Genomic DNA, 22139 nt, shown 5'->3' on the forward strand with positions numbered 1-22139 from the left:
TTGGCCTGTGTGGGTGTATCCGTGCCATCTGCGGCCGGCAGAGTTCTAAGTATCCCGCTGTCGGTGCCTGTCCGCCACAGAGAGTCACAGAACCTGCTGAGATGGAAGGGACCCAGCAGGATCATCGAGCCCAGCTCCGGGCCCTGCGCCCTGAGACTGACACGCACCAACTGAGCCCGCGAATAACACTAATGACAACTGAAAAGGGACTGGGCTGTTTCCCCGGGACCGGAACAGGCCCGGCCGCTCCAGGCTAGGCAAGAGCTCCGCTCCCGGCCCGCAGCGACGGCGGCAGCAGCAGCGCACCCGCACCGCCCGGCGGGCGCTCGGCTCTGACGGCCCGGCTCGCGGCCTATCCCGGGCCTGTCCCGGCCTATCCTGGGGCCCATCCCGCCTATCCCGGGGCCCGTCCCGCCCATCCCGGCCTATCCCAAGCCCGTCCCGGCCTATCCTGGGCCCCATCCCGGCCTATACCGGGGCCCGTCCCGGCCTATCCTGGGGTTTACCCCGCCCATCCCGGCCGGCCCATCCCGGCCTGCTCCGGCGGCCTATCCCGGGGCCCGTCCCGCCCATCCTGGCCTCTCTCGGGGCCTGTCCCGCCTATCCCGGGGCCCGTCCCGCCCATCCCCGCCTATCCCGGGGCCGTCTCGGCCTATCCTGGGGCTCATCCCGCCCATCCCGGCCTGCCCCGGCGTCCTATCCCGGCCTACCCCGGGCCCGTCCCGGCCTATCCTGGGGCTCATCCCGGCCTGTTCCGGGCCCCGTTCTGGCCTATCCCGCCCGCTGCCCCGGCGCTCGCCATGGCGCTGCCCGTCGTACACAGGTGCCTCCAAGTGAGTGCCGGCCCTGCTCCCGGGAGCCCGGCCCGGAGGGCGCGGCAGGCTCGGCTGGGCCGGGTTTGCTTTCGGCGCCGAGCTCAGGCTGAGAGCGCAGCGCGGGGCGCGGCGCTGGCCCAGGGCGTCGGGTGTGCTCAGTACCCTGTAGGATAAAGCATTACACTTATATATGTTTGTGTATATATAAATAATAGTTTTATATATGTACGTACATATATATACATATACATACATATATATACACACATATATATGCATACCCTGTAGTTATATATGTTATGTATATAACTATACAGTTCTGTGTATTATATATGTATCATATATTGCCTTATACATAGCTTTATATATCATGTATATATATACATATATATTCTATACATATATATACACGTTATATAATATATTATATATACAGTAATTAATATATATACAAATATAAATGCTATATATATGCATACCCTGTAGCTATATATGTTATAAATATAACTATAAATACATAGTTATATGTATTATGAATGTATAATAAATTGCCTTATACATAGCTTTGTTTATTTTATATACAATAAATATGTATATATATTATATACACATTAATATATATATACACATATAATTATATCTACAAAATGCATATAGATATATATTGCGTCATATTACTCTATAATTATATAATAATATATAAAATATTTTATAATATTATATATATATGACTGCATACTGCTGGGCAAGGTCCAGCAGACATGGATGCAAGAAGTTCAGCCAGCATCGTTGTCTTTTTGTTTCTGGTGAGGTTAAATAAAAAATAAATACCAGCTTGGTTGCAGAGCTGGTGTTGATAGTTTAGGAGTATAACTTGGGTGCTTTGTCCCTCTGTGATTAATTTTAAATGCAAAACCAGTTCCCTACGTTCCTTAATGAGTTAATGAATGATGAAGTTACATTAGACACCTTTAATAGATACGTGTTTAAAGGAGTTTTGTTGTAGTCAAATGTTCATAAAATTTGAAGCCAGTTGTTTTTCCTGCCATTTTCCTTTTAGATGCTTCTATGGTTTAGGAAAAATGTAGTAAAGTTTTTGGAAGAGGGTTTTAATTTGAAGTTTTATCAGCTTAATTAAGATTTGATTTGAAGGTGTTCCTTGATTTTTTATTTTTCCATTGTCTTCCTTTTCAGCTCACTGATGAAAATGAGCAGTTAGTCAAGAAGGTGAAAAAACTACACATAAAAAATAAGGAGCTAGAAAGGAATCTGGGTCAGATCCAACAACAACTGTATCTGCAGCACTTAATGCATGGCACAAGCAGAGAGTAAGAATTGTCAAATATTTCTTTTTTGCACTTTTTTTCCTGAAAGTGCAGCATTTCAGGACTTCTGTTTGCATGTCCTTAAGATGAGCTAGGTATTGTCTGCTCTGTGTATTTTGAGGCGCCATCTGTGAGCAGGATGGTGGGGTGAAAAATGCTGGGAGTCTGTAGAGGATCAAAGGACATCTGGGGCATCTTGTACAAAATTTATTGTTGTGAAAGAAACAGTTTTCATATCAAAAAGTAATGCTCTGTCAAACTACAAAGGCTTTTACACTTTTTTCCACTAAAAAGTAGTAAGATAGAGATAAATTGAGCAGCATCCATGCTGTTTAAAAGATTTAGGACCTAAGGACCTGGAAAACTGTAGTGCTAGTGGTTTGGAGGGTATTCTGCCAGGATTCACACACCAGATCACAAAAATCTTCCAAGGCTCAAGTTTTGTGATCCTGCTGGAAACCTCTACCATAAAATCAAACTGAAAAGTAACTTGGCCTTTTTCAGTTGCTTTGTTCAATTAAATGAAATTGGTGAAATATGATTTTATGAAGCTGTTGTGTTTGTTTCAATTAAGTGTTCAGGTTCAAACAGAAACCCATTTATGGCCTAAGGGTGGAGACAGCAAGGATCTGGTTCTAGAGAGTGACAGTGTCAGGTGAGTTCTTGGAAACTGCTTCTTCACAGAAATATTCTTCTCTGTAGTGTAGAAAATATTCATGGTTAAGTCACTTGATTTTTTTTAAAGCTGTTATGCAAGTGGCTTTCAGCCTTTGAAACAATGGAAAACCCTTCATATTTTAAAAATAACTTAAAAATCTTGGGTTAACCTTGAAAATAGCACCAGGCAAAGAGCAAACTGGATTTCTTTCTCAAGTAATTCATTGAGAAAAAGTCAATGAGCTAGGAACCTTCTTCATGTGTCTATGTGCACACATATGATCTTTTTTAAGATTTTTCAACCTAGAATTTTGTGGTTTCACTTCTATTTTATAGAACCTTTCTCAGCTCATTTTATATTGCTCACTGTTTTGTGCATATAAGATTTATAGGCTGGTTTTGAAATAAGCTAGAGAGGCAGTTCTACTTTTCAGTCTAATAATTTTAGAGTTGAGCCACTACTTACTGTAATTTGCCAATAAGTGATAGAATTTAACTCTTGTAACTGCTTTTCTGATGCAAAAGCTGCAATTTTGTCTTTAAGAAAAAATATACTGGAACATTTTAACAACTAGGCAAGCTATGTAAAACATTGCTCCATCCCTCTATGACTTGATTTTTAAATTGTACAATTCTAGGCTGCTCACCCCTTCAAAGGCTGCTTTTTGTCCACTTACATAAATGTGGATCTTACACAGATCTCTGCTGTTCTTTGGCCAAGTGCCCTGATTTTAGTGTTTTTAGGTGGCTGTACAAGACCCATTTTCTTTTTTTTTTTTTTTTTTTTTTTTTTTTTTTTTTTTTTAATATGTTTACAGTGTGCCAGGCTCTCTTTGTAAGCTGTGTAGTTACATAGGAAGGCTGGGTGACTGGCTCTGGGCTCAAACTGAGTTCCTGGTTGTTCAACTTAGTCTTTGAATTGAGTGCTGTACCTGCCTTTGCTACATTGCACGTACATAACCTGACCTAGCTTTTTTTCCTAGCATTTGTTTGTAAGTTCTTGCACAAAGCTGTGCTGTGCTACAGTATTGCTCATCCTGCTTGTGGTGTGCAGTCATGACTTATTATGAATGGCAGCTCTTACTGTAATTCCTAAAAAAATAGGGAAAATGTTTGTTCATGTCCATCAGCTGAATTGTGGGCCTTGTGTATGTTGGCTATGAAATATGGTAGGAAATAAGTACAGCAGAACACAATGCAAAATAATATCAGAGGGAAAGCTAACAACCCTAATCTGTTTATTTGACATTTATTTTACCCACTCACTTTCACATAGATTTCATTCACTCATATCCTCACACCCACACACTTGGAAGCAATGAGATGTTTTGTGCAACACAGAGAGCTGGGAGCTGCCTCATGTGTCCTTGTCATGGGTTCTTGATTGGTGCTGGAAAAACTTTTTAAAATCCCTTAGGAGTGTCCTTTTGCTATTCCTGTTTTGCTAATGGGGGGAGGAATGTTGTATGTGACACGCTGCAAAGTCACTGCCAGCCTCCTGTTGCTGCTGTCTTCCCTCAAAGAGTGGTTTGCACTGAGGTTTAATCAGAGCGTGGCCATGTGTGCTGGACAAAAACAATGGGATCCTCAGTCTGGCTGAGTAAAAAGGGTTCTTTGCCATCCATACAGACCATTCTTTTAACTTGCTTTGCTGTTATTTTCTGGTGCTTTCTCTCTCTGTGTTGACAGTCACATTTCATTCACTGCCATCTTGAATATTTCTATTAGGAGTCTCTGCAGCACAGCTACCGGCCAAGTGGTCTCTGTGGGTCATCTCTAATGCTTTGACCATAAATGATGCCACATTTTGTTGTCTCTCACGTTTCACAGCAGTTTATGCATTTCTGTTTTAGACTGCTTCAGATGTATAATGAGCTACAGAAGCGTTATGTTAAAGAAACCAAAACAAACAAGGAGCAAAGTGAAGCCATTAAAAATCTCACTGTAAGTAGAATTTGTTGGAGCTGGTATCAAACAGCCAAACATAAGCTTTCAGGGAGACTGAAAAGTAATTCTTACACTTGTGAAATGAGACCATGCTTTTCTTTTTGTACTTAGTTTCCCATGACAGGGATACTGGAGGGGTAGCCTGTAGTTTGCTTTAGAAGTGAACTCTGTCATGGGGGTGTCTGTAGCACAAAGATGTCTTCCCTTGGTTTTTTCTTTACTCATCCACCTACCCCTCCTTCCAATTGGATATGCACCTTGTGACCTCTTTTGCACCAGCCCTGGTGTTTTCCTGCATGTGTCATGAGCTGATTTTTCTCAGAAGTTCAGCAGAAGGCAAACCAGATGAAGACAAAGAGTGTTCTTTTGGGTTGCAAGGTCTCTGGCCCTGCTGTGCAAAGAGTCTGGCATCATAACTGGAGTGAAGGTGGGATTGTGTGGTCAGGAGCAGTTCTAGAAGCTTCAAGAGGATATTGCCTCTTCAGGCATGGACTGAGCATTGCAGCTCACCAGTATAATTTCTTCATCTGTGCTTTGCTTTTTTTTCCTTTCGGACTCTTTGGGTGAATGTAGTTTTTAAATCAGCAATTGAAGGCTCTAGGTTTGCGTTTGGGAAATGTTTCCATTTGTATTCAGTTGAACTGTGCTTTTCCTATGCATTTAAAAAAGATTTTCTTGACAGATTAAAATTAATGAGCTAGAGCATAATCTTCAAGAGCAGAGGCAAAGAATTGAGCAACTGGAATGTAAAAAGGTTTCTTGGAAAACTAGTGCTGTTTCTAGAAAACGAAGTCAAACCCCAGAGGGAGGAGTAGCTTCTCACAAGGACATTTCTGCAGAGAAGGAAGCCTGTTGCAGTAGATATTTAGGTAATGGTACAGTTTATTTTGATGATGTTCCTTCCAGTATGCCCAGCAGAGAGAATGCATTTTATTTCTCCAGAAACAGCCACTCCAGGCTATTTCTTCTCCTTCAACCAGCAGTATTTAAAATGTTTTTTTCATTTTTGAAAACTGGTTGTATAAAAATAGCATTTTACAATCTAGGATTCCTCCTTGCATTTGTTTGTGATAAAATGTTTGCTGTTTTCTCTTTTTCTGAAACGGATCTGTTGTTGTAGTCAGAGGTGGGAGTACTGGCTGTATTTAGTGCTGGTATTTATTCTAGTAAGATGTATCTGTGCAGATCTCTTAGTAATAGTGTTTGCTGCACCAGCTTTGGTTTTCAGACACTGGTCACAGAATAACCTGGTTTTAGCCTTAAAACACTGGACAAGCCTGGACAGTGCTGGTTTCAGTACGTTCTTCCTCTCATAAGTAAATCCAGAATTTAAGGTGTGATCCTCTTCCACTTCAAAGCATAGAAAAGAGATGGATGAGATCATATAATGTAGGCATATTTTTCAGGAAATGTGTAACAGCAAGGGCTGATGTGACCCTCTCATGAGCCAGAAAAAGATAATCAAAGCATGTGATGTGTGTTTTGTGGATTGTAAAATTATTTGTAAAATAATCCCACATCTAAGAATTTGGCAGATCCAGATTATCCAACTGGCAGATCCTGATATCTTTCACAGGGATATGCAGGGCCAGTTCTTAAGAATAAATCACTGTATGAAGAAGGTACTTAAGAAGCTGAACTATAATTTTCTAATATCACAAAAGGTAGGCAGCTCCTCAGCTGTAATATGATTCATATGAGGGGGAGGTTGACTGTAATGGTTGAACTCTACATTTTTTCATTTGAATATAGAGCTATTGTTGAAGGAGATTAAAAAGCTGAAGAAAGAAAATGGAAAGTTGTCTGCAGAAAAGAGAGCACTAAAAAATGAATTAGCTGGATTAGACAAGGTAATTTATTTTAAGACAAGCTTAACAGTAGGTGATTTTGAAAAACATAACTTTTCTGCCTGAGCTGAAACTTCTTTAGGCTGAACATATGTTGCTATCAAGTAGAATAGATAAAGAAACCAGTGTATGGCATTCTGAGGGAGATGGAAATGAGTGACTCCTTGAAACATTCATGTCCTTAAGGGCCACTCAGCTAAGGAAGACTATTTTCTCTTGAACTTAAGCATGTCAAAGTTATGCCTCTGACAGAACTCCAAGTTTAGGGAGGGCAGAGGCTTTGAATTTTTTGTTAGATCTATAGGTGTAAAAATTGTGTGAACATTTGGTAATTCTTTAAGTTATGTAACAAGATGCTGAGCTCTTACCCAGCTATAGAAGACTCAGTTTAATGTAGTGACATAAGGTTTTATTTTCAGCAGCAAATTGTTTAAGCTGATTTTTGCTTGTTCCTCAAGTCTTTTTGTTTTGTTGTTGTGGATTTTTTAAAAAAATAATCTCTTTTCTTACCTTGCAATCCTTTCTCCCAAACTAAATAACATTATGGTATTAATTGCAGGGGTAACTGTGAAAGAGGGTGGTAGTTCATTGGATATGTAACTTGCAGAGCATTAAGCCAGGGTGAGTTCTAGATCCCTGTGTTTGGGAATCAGGGACAAGGTGTGGCTGAGAGCTTCATCTTGCAAGAGAGATACATAAACTTCAGGTTGTGGTCCCTTTTTAAGGTAGTTTTAAGTTGCTGTGTGTCATATGTATGTAGCTGTTCTTTAAAAATCCTGGAAGAATGGGGAGGAGAATGTCAAATATAGATGGTTACACATTGTTATTTTGGTAGATAGAACATTCAAGGATTGGTGAATTGAAGTCTTGGGTGATTATATTCTTCTGTCCATTTATTTCCCAACAATTTCTGACTTACAAAGAATCGGAATGTGACGTTATTCCCTTGTCATACTGGACTGTCATTTTGTAGCTGTCTGGTAAATCCATATTTTTTCCTTTTTAAAACTGATTTTTCCTATTACTAGTCTGTGTTCCAGCCTCTAACATAACTTGAACTCTGCTTGTGTGTTCAGGGCAGAAATTATTAAATTATTACCTAAGGTTGTAGTTGATTGCTGTGTCTCACCATAGCTGTGTTTGCATAACTCAGCCATACACTGGTAAAATCACAGAAAGTGTCTTGGAATAACTGAACTCCTGACTAGCTCTTACTGAGAATGTCTTTGAAAAAAGAGTTTAAGGTGAATATTTCTGGGTTTTTCTAGGATTTTTTTGAAGAGGTAGAAGATCTAAAACATGCTGTACAGGAATCTGTGAAACTCAACAATGAGTATGAAAAGTGCTTGAAACAAATCAGTGTAATGTATGGACTTCCTTTTACTGCACATTTGTAACTACTGGGTAATTTAATGTCAGGTAGAGTTTCTACATATTTTTTATAATTACTGCAACATTTAAACCTACCATTGCTTAAGTGGTACCATAGTTTGATAATATAGATTCAGCAATGTGATCTCATTATGACAAGTGCTTGGAAATGTTGTATTTTGTGACCTAGATTTTGTTTGTTTGTGTATATATGTAAATAAACTCTGATCTGCATAAATTCAACTAAGTTTCAAACCCATCTCTTTCACACTTGCAGAATATATTCTGGTTATGGGTGTGTATGGGAATAAAATGGAATTGTTTTATTTTTCAGATTTTCCCAATTTATCCTTTTCTGTAAGCTACATAAAATCAAAATGTCTGTGTAGATTTGTCAGTCTGCGTGAATTTCAGCACTAAGGATATGCTAATGCAAACAAATTAATTATATCATTAAATTATTGCAGAGGGATTTCTTAAAGGAAAAATGCTAAATCTCTGCTTGGAATTTTTCTTCAATCCCAATAATAAGTGAAAAATTGTGAATGAAGGAAGGATTTAGTGTTCAGAATTGGAAAGTGTATTCAGAGCATTTTGCATCATCAAAAGAATAATTTGTCAGAAGCTCTTTTTTGATTCAAGAGCTTGAAGAACTCTGGTATTTGAAGAGCTGAAAAGGAAAGTGGGAGTGCAGAAAGTCACAGTCCATGAGGCAGAAATGTCGTGTTGCTTCAGAGAGGGTGAGCAGGGAATGGAAGGAGACAGCTCTGGGTTACAGGTGTAGCTTGCAGAACCTTGGGAGATTCGAATCTCAGCGTGTTGGTAATGACATGCCACAAAAGTTTAACATAGTTACATTGCAGAACTATGTTTTTCTGAAAGGTGCAGATCTCTACCTTTGTGACATTGTGGTGGTAGAGCAGTGAAAACTGCTTAGGGTAGAAAGACTTAATACAGCTTCTTCAGCTTCATAAAAATACATGGACACTCCTGAAGGATAGGACTAGGAGTAGGATTAGGATTTCATCCTTAGGACTGAAAGACTCTTGTGTCCCACTTGGTTTGTTAGGACAGTTTTATGCAGTTGTAATTTAATAAAGAAATTTGCCTCAAAGCATGTGCAGTGTTCAGAGCTGCGTATTCACCAAGTGATAGGGTAAAGCTCCAGAACTCCTTGTGCCTGCTCTGGCTATAGATCCCTTGTTTTGTTCTTGGCTCATTGTAAATTAAACCTGGATAATGTTCTGAACAAGAGATGGGAAAGGGAAACAAAAGAGGAGCAATGCAAATCTGTGTTGCCAGTAAACCTCATGGAAGAAAATAAGGAGGATAGCATGCATAACAGAAAATTATAAGTGCAAAAATGTTTGTAACATTTGCTAATGAGTAAAATAAACGTGAATGCTGGAGAAGCAAGCAGTGCCAGTTACTGGAGTCTTTTTACCCACAGTGTTGTGGTGTAAAGTTGCACTTTCAGCATGTTTACACTTTGGTCCCCTTGTTAAATGATTCAGTAATTGTCGTCGTCCACAGGCTGATTTTTAAATGTCGAACAGAACAAGAAACAGTGAGGAATCCTCCAGTCTTTTCTCATAACTAAAGTCTCCCGGCTCTGGTGGGGGAATCTGCTCTAATGAGAATAACGAGCCGTGTGCGGGGGAGCGGCACTGCACCCGGCAGCGGCTGTGCAGCCCCAGCGGGGGTCAGCTGGGATGGGATATATGGGATGGGTTATATGGGATGGGTTATATGGGATATGGGATCGGATATATGGGATGGGAGCCGCCGTGGGCTGGCAGGTGGCAGAGCGAAGTGGGCAGGGATTTCTCTCAGCCAATAGTAGAAGCTGTCTTTCAGCTCGATCTGCATCGCCGACTTTCTATGAGGTTGGGTTCGGTTTTTTTTTTCTTTTTTTATTTCCCTTTCCGCTTTTCCTTTCACTATCAGGAAGGCTGGCGGTGTGGGGTGCAGATGGGGCACCTCTGGCCAGCTCCACATCTGCGGCACGACTGCCAGCCAGTGACAATCAGCGGGAGGAGGAACGTGTGTGGAAGGGACCGGCTCGGGGGCACTGATTGTGCTGTTGCTGCCTGAGACTTTTGAAAATGGCAGTTCTGCCTTGAGGATATTTTCATATTCTACTGATTGCAGGTTTGGTTTGTTGGTGTGGGTATTTTTTTTTTTTTTTAACTTGAAGGTATCAGTTTGCTCTTGAAGCTGTGACTTTCATTTGTTTATTTATTTATTCATTTACTGGGTTTATTTTATGGCTAATGTAAGTTAAATTACCTACTGGCATTTTCTGTTCAAATTAATGCTGTTTTTGTTGGAAGAGGAGACTGTCTCAGACTACCAAAGTCTACTTCCAAATAAGCACTACTTCCTACTTTGCAGGATAAAGCCATATAAATTTGTGGATAATAACATTCTGTGGATAAGAATTTGACTGGTTTTTTTGTCCTTGTTGCTGTGCCAGTTAGCAGATGCCTCTGCTTTGATCTTTCCTCCTTGTGAGATGTACAAGCAAGGTGTTGTTATTTTGTTTGCTAGTTAAAATGCAAGCAAGATGACTATTAAACAGATTAATCAGTCTATATGTGTAGTTCCACATATTGTGGAATTGTGACATTTGGCCTGTGGCTTTTTCCTGCTAAAGCAAGTTTAGGTAGAACTGAATTCCATGCAATTAAGTGTTAGTCATGCTACTGTTTGATAATGCATATTAGAAATGTTTCATGGTGCAGGCTAATGGTTCTTTGTCTCAAATAAGTACTTTGTAGTGCTGATACAGGAAGCTTGTGTTTGAAAATAAGTGGCTATTATCAAATAAGGGTTTTGGCTGGAAAAATAATATAATAGTCATGTGTCAGCATTCACTTTCCATAAGACATAAATCAAATGGGCTAGTTCATAGGATAGTGAAGAAATTCAACTTTGTTCTGTGTTCTGCATATAACTGACACCAAGATTTTAGAAACAATCCACAACAATTTTGTGTGGATTTGTAATTTTGTCCCAGTTTTCCTGATATGTGGAGTATAAATTTTCAAAGGTACCAAATATTCACAGCTGTAGTCAGATTTAACTAATTCAGACTTGGTCTGCTAATCACTGAATACTGTGTTGAGCAATTGCTTACATCCTGGATATTAGTCCTAAATTAGGATTTTTGTTTATTTTAGAAACCAAAATTGTTTCTTAACAACTTCAGAGTTATCTGTAAAATAGAATGAAACTTCATGTCTGAAGCTGAAGGTCACTTACAAGGAGCTTGAGCTTTCTGTGGGATTGTGTGAAACCTACTGTCATCATTAGTCACACCTCAGTTTTTACTGGGACAGTACTGTGCCATTTGAAACTTTTTCTAGCTCTCAAGGAAAAGATGACCTTAACCTGTTGAAGAGTTTATCAGTCAACCTAATACTTACAAAGACTGAGCACATAACATGGTTATTATTTAAAATTGTATTTTAAGCACTGAAATTACCTTACTAAATAATCTTCCATAAAGCTGCAATTATAGTTTTGACCCAGTGACTATGTAGGAATGTGCTAGAAGTGTTCCTTATTTTCCTTAGTGATGACACAAACTCTGTGTGGGGGACTCCTACAGTAAAGTTTTGATGTTTTGATTGCCAGACTCCATGGTCTCAACAGAACCATCTCCAGACTCAGGATAATATTATGCATCGTGTTTCCTTGCTTCAGGGTCCTTTTGTGCTGCAGCCCACGTGTGCTGTAATGGCAAGCCTGTTGTTGGGTGGGGGATCACATTTTGTGGATTTCTCTGGAAGTTCTTCCTAAGCCTGTGAAGCAGCATCTCTATAGGTCCCCTGGAGTCCCTTCACTGTGACCATGCTGCAGAGTTTACCTTTAAGGAGCGAGGCTTTCAGACCTGCAGTGCTCTTCAGACTGAGACCCTGAGAGGCTGGAGCTGGAAACTGAGGGATTTCATTGGAGAGCGAGGGCTGGTGCCTCTGTACTCTCAGCTGGGCCCTTTCTTGTGGGCACTTATCCTGAAAAAATGTTCCTGCCAAGGGCCTTGGAACAAACAGAAAAAAATACTCGAGTTTCAAAAGGAGTAAATTCCCTGTTTAGGTACAAGGTATCCAAGGCAGCAGAAAACAGTAAATACAGTGAGTTACCTCAACAATTTGGGCTCATTAACTGTTTCTCTACAGCTGCAGTAAAGTTTGGTTTTTCTGAGGCTTAAATGTTTCATGTTTTCCCCTTGTCAGAAATGAAGCAGCATTAGTTAATTACCTGTTTATATGTGCCTCTGTTCCTGGAAACATCCTGTAAACTTGTTCTGGGATAGTGAATTTCCCTGGGTTCTTGGAGATTACAATGAACCATATTAAAGGTGGTAATGCAATTGATTGGGTGTAGCCATGTTCTGCTGTTTTTGTTTCTTGTGCCAGAAGATGTCCTCTGGGAGTTGTTTAGCCCCGAGAAAAGGAGGCTGAGGGGAGACTTTATTGCTTTCTCCAACTTCTTGAAATTAGGCTGTAGCCAGGGGGGCGTTGGTCTCTTCTCCCAAATAAGTGATGGGACAAGAGGAAGTGGCCACAAGTTTGCCAGTAGAGGTTTAGATTGGATACTAGGAAAAATTTGTTCACTGGAAGGGTTGTTCTCTATTGGAACAGGCTGCCCAGGGAAGTGGAGGAGCCACAGTCCCTGCAGGTATTTAAAAGATGTATGGATGTGGCAGCTAGGGACATGGTTTAGTGGTGGACTTGGCAGTGCTGGGTTAAGGCTTGGACTCAGTCTTGGGGTTCTTTTCCAACCTCAGTGATTCTGTATGGATCCTAACAGATTTTTTTTTTCTTTGTTGCAGCTGCTGTTCAACCTAAGCTCTTTACCCACATTTGACCCACACTCATAGTGTTCTCACTGTGAAGTTCTTAAAAAAGCATCATGCACCCAGATGCTGGCTGGCTGTGATTTGCTTTCCTTGGTGCTGGTGGGAGCGAGTGCAGTTCTGTGCTCAGCTGGCCTCTGTGTGCCTGGAGGAGAACTTCATTCCTTAGGTCAATTACACATTCCCAAGCCTTTCAGGGTGACAAGAAGATAACACTGTAGGGCTTGCATGGTAGCTTCCCATAGGGAATGCAGACTCAATGAATATTTTATTTTGTATTTTCTCCACAGGGATTTTGTGCTGACAAAAAGCCCAATGTGATCCTTTGAGTATCCCAAGCTGTTTTCATCTGAGAGGAGAACTTGAGCCATTGTCTTATGCTGGTACTGCAATGCTGAGTTCTAGCTCAACTGCTGTGAAGAATCTTCCTCTGAAGAGGAGGCTCTGTTTTCTGCTGAAACTTTTGTGCTTTGTCAGCTCAGTGTTAATATTTTGTGAATTTTTAATTTACTATGTGGTGATATTTCAATGCCGATGGCCAAGTGTGAAAGGTGGAGCTCACATGGCTGAAAAAGAAACTTCAGTCCTAAAGGCCATCATTTTAGCTGATACACACCTACTTGGTGAAATCAAAGGACATTGGCTGGATAAGCTAAGAAGGTAATTATTAATTTTTTAAATAATCTCTAGCCAGTTTTAGAGTTTTTAGTAGTAGCTAATGGGACAATAATTCACTGTTCTATTAAACAGCACTTCATTAGAATTGTAATGAAAAAAATTAATAAGCTAGTATTACTTCTTGCATGTCTTGGTCCTGATTCATGGTGGAATTACCCACCTACTGTCCTTACACCTTCTTTCTAAGTATTTAATTTGGATTTCATAATATATTTTCATATTTCAGTGTGTAAGAGCCAGTTTCCCATTCCTATCACCAGGCTGTGTCTCTGTATTCAGAGCTAAGGATCCAGAAGTAAGGCAGTGATAACTGGTTCTGTGTTTTCCTTTCAGGGAATGGCAAATGGAGAGATCTTTCCAAACTGCCTTATGGTTACTGCAGCCAGATATTGTTTTTATTCTGGGAGATGTTTTTGATGAAGGAAAATGGAGCTCACCTCAGGTATGGCATCATCACCTGTCTCGTTTCAAAAAATGAGGATTTCTTGAAGGAAATGGAAGCAGATTAGGTATGCAAAGCTTTGTTTAATACTGCTTCAGTTGTCCTGTTGGTAGAAGTTTCTAGCTTTTCACATAGGAGTTGAAATGTTGTGATTCTCCTTCATTTTTTGGAAGTACCTTGACAGTTTTGTGCCTCCTATAAAACATACAAAATGTAAACATCTGAGTTTGTGCTTCTGTGTTATAGGCTTGTGATGGGCTTACCCTGGCTGGATGCCCATGCCCAGCAAAGCTGCCCTGTCACTTCCCTCCTCAGCTGGAGAGGGGAGAGAAAGTACAAACAGACCTGCCTCCTTTACTGACCTTGGTGTCTGCAGGGCTCTTCCTCTCACAAATTCTCACTCCTCTCTCTGGCTGCAGTTGCAGAGTTTCCTTTCTTGCCCCCTCCCTAATTCTGTAATCCCAGTGGCACTGTCAGCCTTGGGATAGTGGTGGGTCCATCTTGGAGCTGGCTGCATTGGCTCTGTGGGACACAGGGGATGCTCCCACAGAATCCACCCCTGCAACCCCTCCAGTACCAAAACCTTGCCTTGCAAAGCTACCACAAAACCTGTGATGCTGTGCAGCAGCACCAATTTCTTCTTCTGTTGTTCTCGTGCAGGCCTGGGCAGATGATGTCAGGAGGTTCCAGAAGATGTTCAGGCATTCCATTTTTACGGAGCTGGTGGCCATTGCTGGCAATCACGACATCGGATTTCATTACGAGTGAGTCTGTTGGTGTCAGGAGCACACAGGTGCCAAGAATGAAGTGCCAGCCTGCCCACAGTAACTGTGCTGGGTCTGAGGCACCTGTTTTGTGCTTATACAAAAACGTTTTGATCACAATCAAATTAGAAAGGGTTGTAATTTAGAGTAAGGCCTGTGCACAGAAGAGGTTTATGCTTCTCTGACCATATGAGGGTTGTTCAGAGCTGATCCTTCTGCACTGACATGGAATCCTTGAAGCTGCTTTTCCTTGTATTGGGCCTCCTCCTTAGGAGGGCACCTTAGCATATTTGCACTCCCTTTAGCACAGGAGAGTGTGAGTGCCCTCACTGTGCTGGTGCTTGCACTGGTGGGAGGGGCTGGAGGACGCAAGAGGTGTCAGAGCATCCCTGTGAGTTTCCTGAGTGATTGTGTGAGCTGGAAATTGGAGCAGCAAGCTGCATGAATGGTCAGCAAACTGTAAAGCAACTGGGTCAGCTGAGTTCCAATGGCAATTTCTTACCTCAGTTATTTTTGCTCTGTGACACAGAATGACTCCTTACAAGGTAAATCGATTTGAAAAGGTTTTCAACTTTACTTCAGGAAAGCTGATAACTCGGAAAGGAATAAAGTGAGTATATTTAATTTTTTTCTAATGAAATAGTATGGGAATTCTTCACTTAGGGCCTTTTTTAAAATAACCTACATTATGATGTGTTAAATCCCAAACACTTTGTACAAACCTGTACTTTGATATGGACAGGAAGCTGAACTTAGATATTGGAATATGATCCCAATATTACCAGGTGGAACGTGCCTGGGCTCGTCTGACCCTTGCTGCTGTGTAAAGTGTAACAATTTCCTTTTAAATGGAAAAGTACTGTGGAGTCAGAATCCATTTCTCTGGTGTGCCTTTATACTTCCTTGCAGCTGTTAATGAGCCATGGCTGTAAACATAGCAGGATAAAGAAACATGAACCAACCCCCTCTGTGTTTACAAATCAGGAGTTCCATTAATTTTAATAACTTCTTTAGTCTGCAGAGCTTAACCCTTGTTTGAGGAATTGGGGAACACAGCAGTTGTGTGTCTGCAGTTGTTCCACAAGGTGGGGTTGTGATGCTCGAGCTGGTTTTGGCTTGGAGCAGACCTCGGTGCATTCGTTCTCACAGCTGCGTCCCCCTGGCTGCACTTGGCTGCTGGGTGCTCTGGTACCTCCAGAGCATGCAGGAACCCGAAGAGGGAAGGCACTGCTGGGTTTGTGGAAAGGTCTTGAAGCCTCAGATTCAGGAAGGGAAGGCCCATTGCCACTCTGTGTTTGGCACCTGTGCCCTTGGGTTCTACTTACTCGTGGAAATATGAGATTCAAAACCTACAGGTTCACACTGGTTCCCTTAATTAAGAAAACATAAAGGTTTAATTAAAAATTCTGAACGGGTCTGGAAATAGTTGTGTCTATTTTAGGAAGATCTATGAGCTTCAGGAATGCTCAGTATAAAGCTGTTGCTTGTCATGCAGATGTGGGGTCCTCAAGATATGTATTTCAGCTGTTTAAAAAATAATTCTTATAGAACATCTCCATGTCTCCTTTGATAAAACAGCACAGTAGAATTCTCCTATGCAGTTGCAGATGGCATGTCTGGTATCCATTAACTGCACTGAGCTGCACTATTAATATGCCTAAAATAAATATTCTGAAATTATAAACTATTTTACAACAAATCTATGGTATAAAAGCAGCTTAATTTGCTAAAAGAGAATTAATTTTTGTTTTACTATTGACTAGTATCTCTTAAGTGAAAGATTCAGCTTATTTTTGTTTTTAAACAGACTGAATTGAACTGGGGATGTATCTCAAGCTGAATGTGTGACTAAATGGGTATGAATCTTGTGGCAGAACTTAAGTTTATTTGAAATCTACAGGGAAACCTTCTATTAAGAATAAAATCCTGTTTTATGTGTCAGAGACTGCAAAGTACAAAACTAAGCTTGTTCAGGGGAGTCACCCAAATGCAGTGCTGTTCAGCTTTTCAGTTGTTCTGAAGAAATTCAGTGTCTCAAATGCTGTCTCTTGAGGTCTAAACCGTGTGGGGAGAGAAGCAAGTTCTCCTTCCCCTCAGAATTTAGTTTAGCGATGAACTTCTAACATTCCACTAGACTACAACTTAAGTATCTATTAAAATATAAAAAAATCTTTGGTGTAAGCATGAAGCATAAGCTACATTGTGCAGCCTAATCAGCAACTGCATAAAGGAGCCAACCAGGCAGAGACATGGCTGTGGTACAGATACTCAGAGGAGGATTTGCAACACCCGATTTCAGAAGCTGTTACATTCTGCTGCTTTGTTGAGCTATGTCCAACTCAGGAACACTTGCATTTTATAAAATGAAGTTTATCCCACACGTGTGCATGAACAACAAATGCCTTCCTGTCCTCCTCACTTCTCTTTGCCCACCCCCTGGTATTTTCCAGCTTTGTCCTAGTGAACAGTGTAGCCATGGAAGGTGATGGCTGTGCTGTCTGCCGTACCTCAGAGGCAAAACTTGTGGCACTTTCTCACAAACTGAATTGCTCCCAGCAGGTAAGAGATTATTAAAGATCTGATTACAACCAGAGACTCCTCTACCACAATGGAAATGCTGATACTGTAGCACAGCCAGGATACAACCGGACTGTCCTGAAAAAAATCTGCTTCCGATTCACAGTGCAACTTGTTAGCCAGTCTTTCTCCCCTCATATCCCTGTCAACCATGTTTACTTAACTATTAACAGTGTTGCTTAGCACCAATGGTGTCAACTTCCTTATCAGTGCTGCCAGCAGAGTGTCATTTCCTCTGTTCCCAGCAATGGCAGTTCTGTAACCCTCCCTTTGACTCCAGATACATAATCTTGCATTTATATTTATGGATATTATTCTGTTTTATACCCTTCAAGCATGTTCTTTTAGATTCCTTATTCTACTGCAATCCTTTCCTTGTACCCTAGTAGTGTTTTAATTGTATTTTTTCATCATATCAAATTGCTTCTTGTATTTCCTTCCTCTTCCCTTTTCCATAGGCTGACAGGATGCACAGTAGGCAGCATGACTGACTGGGCTGGCAGTCAGTCAGGAAACCAGCTCCCAGTGGAAAAACTGCCACACTCTATCTCCCCTGGGCTGCCCTCAAACTCCTTTGCCTTGTTGGTGCAGAGATCCTGCTGCTGCTGCTTTCTGCCATTGATGAAGCTCAAAAGTACACACTAAAGCAGCACAGAATCTGAAAAATATAAAAGCTAAAGCTTAAGGCATCACAGTCAGAAATGTATTTACAGCATGTACAGAATGGGGAGTTTCACCAGTCCACAGTAAAACACTTAGGAGTTCATACAGTGGGTAGTATATCTGAGCTGAACTGCTTAACAAAAACCAAATCCAACAACCCCACCCTCCCTAACCCCTTAAAGCCTAACTATTCTTTAATTACTGTCACCCCTTCTATGGCTTAATTTTGTTCACAGAAACCAAATCACTCCAACAAAAGATGCAGTGATGTGGAAAAGCTTCCAGCTTCAGAACCCATCCTTTTACAGGTGTGTTAGAGGTGGGGTGAGGCAACATATTGCCACATTGTTTTTGTGGATATATTACTGTTGCAGAAAGGCTGGATCACTAACAACCAATCCTTGCTTTTAATTACTCCCAGCATTATCCTCTCTATCGGAAAAGTGATGCTGAATGCACTGGACAAGATTCTGCTCCTCCAGAGGAGAAAAACATCCCCTTTAAAGAGAAGTATGATGTGCTGTCTCAAGAGGCATCACAAAAGGTTTGATTTCTTGGGAACTTGAGTGGCAGTGGGTGGGTGAGAGGGGGACATGACTGTAGATATAAATAGGTTAAAAAATTGTGGTAAGGCTGTAGATATAAATAGGTTAAAAAATTGTGGTAAGGCTGAGACAAACAGAGCACAGCTGCTCCTGTCTAATGAGGCCTGGGAGAGGCTGCTTGTTAGAGCTGCTCCCCTGAGGATCCTGACCAATCCTGGCCTTGGTCCTGCCAGGTTTCCCAGGTACAGCTCCTAAGTCTTGGCACTCTTAAATCTGCAGTGCTGCCATTACCTCCACTTCAGCATTCTGTACTTTCTGTACTGTGTAAATTATTGACACACCTGGTGTGAAGCCACAGCTTTCCAACACTTTGAAAGCATTATTTCTGCTGAATTAGTAACTACAAAAAAAATTAAAGTACTCCCTTAAAACTCAGTGGTCATTGTTTTTTTCCTTCTGCATAAATGTCTTCACTCAAAGATTGTCATTGAAAGATTCTTCCTTAGACAAGAAAACAGCATTGCTTTACTAAACCCAAAGTTTTTCTTTGTGATATTCACAGCATGCTGTTCCCTTTGTTCTGATCTGTATGAAAAAAAAAAAAGCCCAGTACTTGGGATCAGGGGCTAAATGGGTGTGATTGATATTGCAATACCAACAGACTTCTTACTGGAAAACAGAAGTTTACAGAAAACACTCTGTAAGAATATGAGAATTGCCATAATGTTCAAAGGAAAAAAAGGAGTTTTTAAGTTCAATTTCTTTTTAGCTGTGACATAATTTTTGTGCTTTACCATTTTGTGTTCTAGCTGCTATGGTGGTTTCAGCCCCGTTTGATTCTCAGTGGGCACACTCATAGTGCTTGTGAAGTGCTGCATGCAGGGAAAATTCCAGAAATCAGTGTCCCATCATTCAGTTGGAGGAATAGAAACAATCCTAGTTTCATCATGGTAAGTTTTAATTTTTTTTTTATTTTTGTCAGATAACTTTCATAGATAAATCAACATGGCAGTCAGCTATATTTTAAAACTGATTCTACCTGTAAAAACGAAAAATAATAAAAAAAAAACTGCCTACCCACCCAACCCACTCAGTACACTGCATCCACTTTATAAAGTACATCTGTGGGAGCCACATGTTCTGTGTGGTACAAAGCAATGCTGCTGAAGACCTAATTAGTATCTGGGTACATTTTCTTAGAAAGAGGGTGCACTGTAAACTATTGACTTGTAAAAATAATCAGTATTGTGCACTGAACAGTAGAAAGACCAGTTTGGTTTGGCTGATTTACCAGCTATGAAAACAAGACTGTATCCACCTCAAACCCTTTTGCACGGTGATCATGGTTTTCAAACGTGTGCATTAATGCAGTGAAAGTGTTTGTGACGTGCCCACAGCCTCCTCATTGCCAGTTCACATTTTATACAGTGTCTTGGTTATGCTTGTGCAGGCAGTTCCAGTGCTCAGTATATCCTTAGAGGTAAATCAATTAGTTCCCCAGTTCAAAAATAAAACAGAACTCTTAGAAACTTGGAGTAAGAAGCAAAACCTACAATCTGTTTACAGAGGAGTCTGTGACTTGGAGAGGGAAATCTTTTATGTATGTTTTACTGCTGTTGAGTTTAGGCTGCTTAATACACAGGTAACCCTAAATGTTTAAATTCATTTTATGCAACTGTTAATATTTGTTGTTGAAAGTAGTTCTGTTTATTTCATAGTCCTGAGAGTAGCTGCCTTCAAACTGCACACACACTCTGCACACGCCAGACAGCACATCTTCACTGCAAAACAAGAGGTTGGCTAATTAAAGTGGCATCCTCTTCACTACTGTTTGAACTCTCAGCCTCAATCTGCTGTAAACTTTAATTTAAACTGCAAAGTAAAGCCAAAACCCAACAAAATTCTTTGTTGCTCAAGTTCCTATTCCTAATTTGGATTAGCCAACATGTGTTTTTGCAGCATGTACTGGGTAAGGAGGGGGGCTTGGGGAAGGAAGGGGCACATTCACAAAACCTAACTTTAGCCTGGAAAGGCTCCTTCCAGGTGGATTTGCAGCAGCTAAAGTTAGGCTTCTCTTGAAGGCAAATCAGATGAGGAGCCCAGCTCTTTATGCTAGATGGGAAGATTGGCCTCTGGGCTAGTGTTGGCCTGGTGAATATTCCAGTTAGTGCCCAGCACCACAAGGTATGGACTCTTCAGCCCCCCGGAGAAGGCACTGGTACTAGGAAACTGGCCCCAACCCTTGCCACCCAACATAGGGATTTAGAAATTGGAGATCTGACAGCTGTGGTGTTCACTCCTGATTCAGAACCCACTGTAACACAGCAAAGTGACAGTCTTCATTTCTTTTCCAGGGCAGCATAACACCAACTGACTTCTCCCTCCAAAAATGCTTCCTTCCATTTGAGAGCAGAGTCTTCACTATCTACTGTGCAGCAGGTGCTCTGCTTGTGATCCTGGTACTAGCTCATGTTCAGCTTCTCACTCCACCGTTTTATTTTGCTCAGCGTTTAATCAGTAAGCATAAAGCAGTATGAAGAGCCAGACATCTGCATTCAGTCACTGAAATACCAAAGCTGAGAACAGTCAAACATCAGACTATATTCATGCCAGCAAATGACCTAATTTGATTGCTAGTCTGAAGGCAGGTTGCATTTACACATACCATAGAAGTCCTATACAGCTGATATGACTACTACAGGATAAATAATTAACTGAAATGAACGTTTCATGCTGTACAAAAATACTGTATTCGACAATCAAATGAGTCCTTTTCCTGCTATAATTTTTGTATCAAATATGTATATTAAAAGTGTAACTGTACATTATGTAAATCCTATAGCCTCATCACTTGTCTGCACTTGTGTCTTACCCTGGTGGAGGCTGAATCTTGCAAACTGGAAATGTTTCTCTGTTTTATTGCTGCATGGCCCTTCAAATGTCATACTTGTGTTTGTTAGGGTCAGGCAGAATCTGGATGCATCAGCACTGAGAGATGCAGATTTCCATAACCTTTTTAGTGTTGTGTGTAAGGGACTGTGGTTTGGGACAAGAAATCTTCTGGTTCCTGACACAGTAAATTGTTAGTTGACTATGAGTTGCAGTTATCCATCTACCAGACAACACGGGTAAGAAAAGCTCGAGGATCCAGTTTGCTGATGCACACTTGAAAACTGCTTTAAAACAAAATTAGGGTGACACCTCAAGCTGCTGCTTTCAAAAAGATGTGCTATGATGAGCTTAAAAAAGAGGGCCCTGTTGCATCCCAGAGATCTGTGGTGAGGGGCCCTCCAGTTGCTGATCTCCTGCAAGAAGGAAGGTCAAATACAGCTGCAGTAACATTATCCTATGCCTCAGCCCTCAGTCTACAGCCAGGGATAGGAATGCACCTTATTTTACATTCCACAAGTTCCGTTGACTTTAGTGTAGTGTCACATTTTGAACTGCGCCAGCTCCTCTGTGGGGAGGCAGAGGCCACCAGCTGTGCCACAAAGACAAATCTGAGCTCAGTGTCTCCAGTGTGTGGGGGCAGGTGGGACAAGCCTACTGCTGCTCCCCACCCATCCCAGAAAAAACAGAGGGACTACTTCACACCAGGACCAGTTTTCCTGCTGATGTTCCTGCAGAGGCTGGGAGCTCTAACCTGA

At 41.2% G+C, this 22139-nt stretch overlaps 1 protein-coding gene across 7 annotated transcripts; it reads left to right on the forward strand.

Moving 5' to 3' along the window:
- Positions 1-722: 722 nt before the first annotated feature.
- On the forward strand, positions 723-21342 carry MPPE1 (metallophosphoesterase 1). 7 transcript variants are annotated; one of them, XM_063165912.1, is made up of 12 exons: positions 753-823; positions 2010-2143; positions 4651-4741; positions 13114-13483; positions 13835-13943; positions 14604-14707; positions 15237-15317; positions 17158-17266; positions 18184-18255; positions 18369-18491; positions 19302-19442; positions 20847-21342. In XM_063165912.1, the coding sequence occupies exons 4-12, from the start codon at positions 13215-13217 to the stop codon at positions 21027-21029; spliced, it is 1191 nt and encodes a 396-aa protein (XP_063021982.1). In that variant the 5' UTR covers positions 753-823; positions 2010-2143; positions 4651-4741; positions 13114-13214; the 3' UTR covers positions 21030-21342. The 7 variants fall into 7 exon arrangements, with proteins under 7 accessions (XP_063022003.1, XP_063021982.1, XP_063021972.1 ...); XM_063165902.1 differs by lacking the exon at positions 4651-4741; XM_063165933.1 differs by lacking the exons at positions 2010-2143; positions 4651-4741 and having other exon boundaries at positions 723-833.
- Positions 21343-22139: the final 797 nt, after the last annotated feature.

The sequence above is a fragment of the Melospiza melodia genome, chromosome 1 (genome assembly GCF_035770615.1).
Source record: "Melospiza melodia melodia isolate bMelMel2 chromosome 1, bMelMel2.pri, whole genome shotgun sequence".
In the NCBI taxonomy this organism is placed as follows: domain Eukaryota; kingdom Metazoa; phylum Chordata; class Aves; order Passeriformes; family Passerellidae; genus Melospiza; species Melospiza melodia.